The sequence below is a fragment of the Natator depressus genome, chromosome 1, assembly GCF_965152275.1.
Source record: "Natator depressus isolate rNatDep1 chromosome 1, rNatDep2.hap1, whole genome shotgun sequence".
Lineage (NCBI taxonomy): Eukaryota > Metazoa > Chordata > Testudines > Cheloniidae > Natator > Natator depressus.
Window position 1 is genome coordinate 216,992,227 of NC_134234.1, and position 7,975 is coordinate 217,000,201.

At 41.9% G+C, this 7,975-nt stretch overlaps 1 protein-coding gene across 1 annotated transcript; it reads left to right on the plus strand.

Annotated features, from left to right (window-relative positions):
* The first annotated feature begins 3,412 nt into the window (after positions 1-3,412).
* FGF6 (fibroblast growth factor 6) lies at positions 3,413-7,237 on the plus strand. The gene is made up of 3 exons (XM_074948653.1): positions 3,413-3,752; positions 4,648-4,751; positions 7,061-7,237. The coding sequence occupies exons 1-3, from the start codon at positions 3,413-3,415 to the stop codon at positions 7,235-7,237; spliced, it is 621 nt and encodes a 206-aa protein (XP_074804754.1).
* Positions 7,238-7,975: the final 738 nt, after the last annotated feature.

Consider the following 7,975-nt stretch of genomic DNA (forward strand, 5'->3'; position numbering starts at 1 on the left):
AACTGTGTGGGGACTGGCTTTCTTCTTCAGATGTGATGGGAATGTCCAATCACCACTGAATTTTCAAAACCTTGCCATCTCCTACACTGAAGATCTGATTTCCCCCCAACTGTCCTGGGTCCCTTTCATGTTCCTTTGAAAGGAAAGAGGAAGGTAAATAATCGCAGATCTCTTGGTAATGGCCAAGGGTATCCTATCAGAGCCTTACAAAATTGCCATGAAAATGTGCCAGCCGTGGCTCAAAAATCCAGTTACTTGCTCTTTATCATGAAGACTGATGATAATGAAGGGGGAAATACTTTTAAAAACCCTATTATTCAAAAATGCCCTGACCTGCCAAAAATAATTACCTACCCAAGTAACTGACAAAAAGTTTTGAAGATGCCCTCACAGTCATATTGCAAAAAAGAGGAGCAACCAACACTCAGGTGTTGGATAGCCATTGTATGAGATGCTTTTGGTATCAAACACTGACATTCCTTAAGCCCTGGTAGGTGAGTGACTATCTAAAAAAATTGGCTTCCAATTTTAGAGACTGGTTTATGGAACTGAGCACCCAGATTTTTCAGCAAAGACATTAGATTCATGCTTTTTCTATCAACGATTCTTCCAGTAGCACCATTGTTCCTGTTGCAATTGGAAAGTGGAGACATATCAAAAAACAATCCAAGTTAAGCTTATTTCATGTCACTCAGTAGCTCCTGTCTGCTTGGTAGCCTTGGCCAGATGGGTGCTTACACAGAGTGGGTGCAATTACTGGTGCTGGCTGCTGTCTCGATTTTTTGGGGGAGGAGGGGAGGAATGAGGAACAGTCAATGTTTTGCTCTCATACTGTACAAATCCTTTCATAATGGGCAAACCTAAGAGACAAAATGTAGGAGTAGAGAGGCAGTGTGGGTTACTGAGCAGGGCTGTAGCTGCGGAGTCAGGAGACCACTGACCTACTGTACTAAGTATATGTGAGAGAGGGTGTGTGTGTTGTGTGTTAGCAGACCAGATGCGCTAAAGATGCAACGGGCTGTGTAAAATGCACTTCCCTTTGACAGCCTTGCACTGGCAGACAGAATCGCCCTTCAGTATTTCCATTGCTATCCTCCTTTGGGTGTCATCCAAGCTCCGTTACCATTGAGAGGAAGCACTGAATCAATCCTCGCATCAGCTGCCTTTGCTATGCCCCCTTCCCGGGCAGGATTAGCTGCCTTTGCCTCCCAGCTCCCAGGCTGCAGATGCCTTGCACCACAGCAACTTTCTTTCCTGGAGGACTTCCCGCCACCAGGTTCCTGTGCCAGGATTTAAATTGGTATAAACCTGGGGTAAGTATTGCCCAGCAACTATAAAATGTCAGAGCTAAATTCTGCTCTCACCTCTGTGTGAATCCACAGAAGCCAATACCAGGGTAACCGAGATTAGGATTTTGGCTCATAACCTGGAGGTTAATAGTTGTATGGGAAATGCAGAGGTAAACTGTGTTTCATAAATATGAATGAAAGCTTTTGTGGCAGCTTATAAGGAGCAAAAGGTTTCCTAACACGGCTGTTGGTGTGGAAGCTGTTGTGTTTGACACTTGCACTGCTTCAAGTCAGCAAAGACAAGCACAAAACAATTTTTGAAGTGTGTGTAGTCCCCTCCTGCAGTGGTAGAGTCCACTTATTCCTCCCTCCTCTCTGGCTTCCTTTGGGATCCGCCATTGCTGGGTTCTCCATGTGCCTTCTCTTCCTTCCCTCAGCGAGCAGGGAGAGGTGGTATCTCCACCTGCTGCTGGAAGCCAACCCGCTGTAGCCAACTCCCCTACCACAAATGCTGCCTGTCTGGGCAGTTCCAGCTGCATGCAGGCTATCCTGGGATTGCAGTTGGTTGCCCTGGTGTATCATTCAGGTACCCAATCCAGTAACTTCTTCTCTTCTTCTCTGTCCCAGTCTTTACTACCAATCTGGGTTTCACACATGCGCTGGGCAAGCAATTTCAGTTTCTCAGCCTCTGCTTCTGTGCTGCTTTCTTCCTGTGCACGTGACTGGGAATTTGCTCCATCCAAGCCCCACAATAACAAGGGACTTTCAATGAAACGGGCTCCTAAATCACTTTTGAAAATGGGATTTAGCAGCCTAAGTCAGTGAAATGCTTCTGAAAACTTTATTCTGCATCAGAGTACTACACTCTGCTGCTTGAATTCCCTAGACAACCTTGAAAATGAATCTGTATTGCTGTGTTCCAAAGATGCTTTATTTTCCAATATTGTACTGAAATACTGTCATCTAAGACCATTGTTGGAGAGTGGCAACTGGTCTTGGGCCTTAAGATCTCAAGGAAGTAAAGGCTGATTCAGGTAAATTTTCCACCAGAACTGGGAGCAAGGGACAGAATTTTCCACCAGAACTGGGGGCAAGGGACAGAAAGGTGGTGGAAAGCCACCTATGTCTCATCCCCTTCTCCAACAAGTGCACTGAGTGCTGCTGCGCAACACCTGAGGATTTGGCCCACAGCCTCTGTATTTTTACCCCTGTATAAAATAGGGAGAACAATCACCATGAGCAAAATCCAAATCATACTTTAAGATCCCACGGGCACATGGAGCTTGGTAAGGAAATATCATTCTCTGCATTTTAGAGACAAGAAAACAGAGGCTCGGAGACGTTCAGTGAGGTACCTGGGAGTCGCAGTAAATCCACCCCCACAAATGGAAGTTGCCTTACAGACACAGGTCTGCTATTTGCACTCAGATGATTCAGGGTGAGGTGCCTTGGGTTTGTTAGGTGCTTAAAGAAATACAAACACAGCCATTTATTACCTATTCTCCCAAACATTGCCTTGATCTGCCTGAGCTATCCTATTGTAAATTCAATGAATGTCCTGCGGAGGAAGTGGCTGGCAAGGTTTCTATTACTCCCTAGTCCACAACTGTTTTTGCACCTTCTGTTCTAAATAAGGAAGCCTGCAAGATATCTGACTATCCAACCAATTTGTCCTCTTTGCATTCAGCAACCCCTGCCGACCATCCAACGAAACTTCAGTCCTGCCTCATATATTGGATGACAGCATTCGTCCAACCTCAGCCAGCCCAGGAGAAGAAAGTAGGTTAGTGTTACAGCCATGGTGAGTTTACCTTTGGCAAGCTGTTGATGTCACAGTGATGCTGCAGGGTGGGACAGCCTCCAAACTATAAAGATAGGTCAATCCAATATATTGAGGCTGCCCACCAGACAGCAGGAGCTACAAAACATGGTCCCCACCAGTGAGAGTTCTGCTGGCCTGTCTCTGTTCCCAACCCAACTGCTCTCAGGCTTTAGTTTCATGTCAGCAATCTTCATCTGCCTTCCAAAAATAAGCCTGTGCCACCATGCGGAAGGGAGAAAAACAAGAAGGGCGGTATTTTTAGGGCCATTAATTCTGACCACGTGCCCGAGAGGTGAACCGGATGGCCATTGCACAAAGACTTCTCATCACTATGTCCTGTGAAGCCAGCGTTCACTGGACGTTGCCTGCTTTTGTTCTCTTGGGTTTTCTGGCTGGGATTGTTTCATCGTATCCAGTTGTAAGCAGAACTAATGGCACATTGCTGGAGAGAGGATGGGAGTCTCTGTTGTCCAGGTCCATTGCTGGGATGTCAGGAGAGAAATCAGATGTGAACTGGGAGAGTGACTATTTGCTAGGAATCAAGAGGCAGCGGAGGCTTTACTGCAATGTGGGCATCGGGTTTCACCTTCAAATCCTCCCAGATGGAAGGATAAGCGGTGTTCATAATGAAAACCAATACAGTGAGTTGCATCCAGAAATGAAATAGAATAGATGTCACTTAATTGCGGTGATCTCTAGTAATTACCCTGCGTAGGACACAAATGTTACTGCTTGATATTCTTAGTCTAAACTACATCTGTTGCCTTTTAAAAGTCTCCAGGATCAATCAGCACTAGAAACCTCCAGGCTGAAACATGTCATGAATGCTTGGACAAAATTAGATACCAACTTATTTTTACTCTGCTTTACTTTACAGAGTAGAAAAGACTAACCAGTTTTCAAACTTTTTTTCTGATGCATTTTTTCACTCATGCATTTTTGTTCAGTATTTGAATCTTGAGGTTTTCAATTCACTCAGCTTATTAGCATGACTTCTGAATAGCAGTTTGCTAGCAGTTTAAGGACGTGAAGGATTTGAAAGGGCACAGCTAATCCACATTTATTAGCATTGCCATTGTTTTTAATCTGCAAGATTAAAAGAAATGTATTTTTAACTATTTATTTGAATTTCTTGTAAAGTGCAATTTACAAAACCATTTGCAACTAAAAGGTTATGGTGAGTTTCATGATGCAACCCCCCCCCCATTTCTTGTGGCAAGAATGACAGTATTGAACAGTCAATGGCTATGATTAACTAATTAGGAATTATTCCCAAATTCTATAGGACTTTCTAGTTTAACAGGGATGAAACCAACAGGATTCTATAGCAAGTGAATAGGATTTTATAAATGTTATTCTAAAAACCTACAGAATTTAATAAAGAATGTGATACCCTGTATATTTTTGGAATTCCATAGTAGGGATAATAGGAAGATTTTAAGTTCTGTAGGACATTCTCATAAGGGTTTTAATAATTATGTTGTTAATTTCCTTTGACTGAGCATTATAAGAGTAAACTTTTTTCTGTTTATTTAGGTCTTTTAGAAATATCAACTGTGGAGCGAGGTGTTGTTAGCCTGTTTGGGGTGAAAAGTGCTCTCTTTGTAGCAATGAACAACAAAGGGAGGTTATATGGAACGGTGAGTACAAGTTCAAGTTTATTTTTCAAGTCTTAAACATTGGGCATGACATTATTATTAAGAAGTCTTGGGTATCTTTTTCCCTCCATTTAAAAAATGAGATCACAAGTGGAGAAAACAGTCTTTCAATTATTGCAGTGAGCCTTCTGGACATACTGTCATCCAAGAGAGTCAGTGCAGCAACTGGCATGATGTCCGTGATGGTTACTGTAAAGCATTCCAGCATGATTGTACAAGGGGCACCTCAGAAATATGAACATGTCAAAAAAGGGGCAATGATCAATAAATGGCTTTTCTGTCTACATGTCTTGCAAACCCTTTCTAGCACAGGTAAGCCTTGTTTTGTCAAGAGTTCTGTTAGGGTAGGAGAGAGGGCACACTTTTTCCTGGGCAAAAATCCATTGCAGAGGGTGGGGACCACTGGTGAATAAGAAAAACCCCATGAGATTCCTCAACTGGAGTTGCTTTCAAGGTTCTTTTACATGGGGAAAACCTGGGTGGACTCACAGAATAAGCAGGAAGTTTGATCCCCAGAATCCACAAATACTGAGGGACACATGGACATCAGGAAATCTCCCAGAAGCCTGCTTTATAGCATCAGGCCCAAAGGGGAAAAAAAAATACTCATTGCCACTGACAACATTGTTCATCATTATATAATTGGTTGAACAGCCGAAGAGTTGTGACAGGGGTTAGTGACTGCTGAATGCAGTTTAACTTTCACATCCAGTGTTCCAGTTTTCCTGTCTTAAACTATTTTTTGTTTTGAAATTTAAGATAATTATAGTAAAAAAAAAAGGGGGGGGATCAAATTGGAAACAAAGTATTTCAGCTGACCCAAACAAAAGGTGTTTCTTTTAATTTTCAGTTTGTGAATATTTTTCAAACTTCACCCACTTGTCCTGATCCAGGAGGGAAAACTGTTCTGATATCTGGAAAATTTGGAGGGGACAGGAAAACCTTTCCCCCATCCAGCTCTAATGAATGGTCTAGCTCCAAATAAAGAATAGAGTTTGCTGAAAATTTCTTTTGTGCACAAACAACTGAGTTGTTTCCTTGGAAAAAGTTGTCACTCCAAGAAAACTTTTTGGTTCTTTAAATAAAACATTAAACGATGGCCAGATCCTGGAACCTTTACTGACATGAACGATTCTTATGCATGCAAATAATCCCAATAGGACAACTCAAGGCCACAAAGCAGTAATGTACACACACACACACACACACACACACACGCATATCTTTAAGCATGCAAATAGTACCATGTGCTGGATTTAGACCTGTTTAGGGACTGCTGGATCAGGCCTGCCCCAGAGTCCTGCCTCTTTTTCCCTTCCACCCCCCTTTTTTTTTTTAAACGGTTTCAATTCAACCCCACTAAAAAACTTTTAAAAGACAATTTAGATAACCATAATAGTTGAATATTTTCCATTGCAAAACCATCCTTGGTTAAAACCTGTGAGACTTTGGATAGATTTGTTTCAAAAATATCTGATCAGAAAAGCATGAACTGAAAACATTACAGCATCAGTGTTAGTGGCATTACATATGCAGGACATTTGATCTCATGGAATCATTTTCGTTTGTCCTTTCACACAATAATGCAGCCCCTTTTGCCAACCAAACATTTTGATGTCTGTTTGCATGTGTACTTATTACAGTATGTGAAGTAATAAAAAGTTCCCCATGCAAATATATGGAAGCCAATTCCTCAGATTTAAGTGACCCAGCATGCAAAACATACAAGCACTCTCATACCTGAGAACTCTTTGGTGGTGTGTTTGATCCTGTACAATTTAAATCAGATTTTAAAAAAAGGATTTAGAACCAATTTGGGATCTGATCCTGCAAAACCCTTATTAAACCACATAGTTCTCACTCAGCGGGACTGTTCATGTGAAAAAGGGTTGCAGGATTTCTGGCAGGTAACATTATTCCTCTATAAATGACAAATAATTTTTTGGGGGGTGGGGGGGGGAATAAATTCATGTCATGTATACAGCAAATTAGTGTGACAATGGTGCAAAGAATGATTTACAGAGACAATTAAGAAATCCCTGATTTAGTATGAATTAACTTGTTAATGGGGGTCAAGAAGCACACAGTCCATTATCTGAACAGATGGCATCAGCGTGCATCTGACACTGAATAGTGCTGAAGGAGTTTTATTGTTGGACACAGACGCTACGGCACCACCTGTTGCATACCAAAACAGGTTCTTCTGCTGCACAAATAAGAAGAAGAAAAATCACTTGGGTCTTTTAAAAGTATTTATGGCAACTGCTTTGTTCCTTTTGTTTTTCCTCCAGGCAATTTTTCAAGATGAATGCAAATTCAAAGAAACCCTGCTGCCCAATAACTACAATGCATATGAATCTAGTGCTTACCAAGGGGCTTACATAGCGCTCAGCAAGCACGGGAGAGTGAAAAAAGGAAACAAAGTCTCTCCTGCGATGACAGTGACACATTTTTTGCCCAGAATATGAAAACAAATACAACATATTAAACCACAGGAAAACATATCTATTTCGTTTTGCACATGTGAATAATCTCCCAGGTAAAGTATTTATGCTGTTTGTGGATATATGTATATTTGGATAGAGAAGTTTGTATTAGATCCATTACACAGTATATGCTGCTGCTCTTGCACTCAGTGTACACAAATTATATATGGGTGCACGCACCTGAACTGGTGCTATACAGAGAGAAAAAAAAATGCAACCCTGACTGAAGGGCAACAAGTATCTGGAACTTGTAGAGCAGCCACAGATACTTTTTGTTGTTGTTGTTTGATTTTAAATTACCTCACATAGTAGCCTTTTGATTGAGAGTTTTTATTAATACATATAACGGGCCAAATCCTCAGCTGGATGGACTTCAATGGAGCTACACCAGTTTACACCATCTGAGGATCTCCCCTAACCCCCATATAAATAGTGCTGAATCCCAAAGTCCTCACTCAGTTTTACTCACTAGGGCCCACAAATGGTTCCACGTGAGCAAACTTGTTTGCCGACAAAATCCCACTGAAGTCAGTGGTGACTCCACAAGGGCCTAAGGCTCCGCCCACGTGGACGTCTCTGCAGGATGAGAAACAAAAGTCAGTTTGCCTGAACCCTGCTCTTCATTTAAAATTTAGATTGACCTAGTTATATTGCTGGGGGGGGGGAAAGGTGTGAAAAATTCACACACCCCTGAGCACCTTTGTTATCCCAGCCTCTAAC

Coding starts and splice junctions, on each gene's coding strand:
- FGF6 (XM_074948653.1), top strand. CDS start 3,413: ATGGCCATTGCACAAAGACTTCTCATCACTATGTCCTGTGAAGCCAGC. Junction 3,753..4,647: donor TCATAATGAAAACCAATACA/GTGAGTTGCATC, acceptor CTGTTTATTTAG/GTCTTTTAGAAATATCAACT. Junction 4,752..7,060: donor AAGGGAGGTTATATGGAACG/GTGAGTACAAGT, acceptor TTTTTCCTCCAG/GCAATTTTTCAAGATGAATG.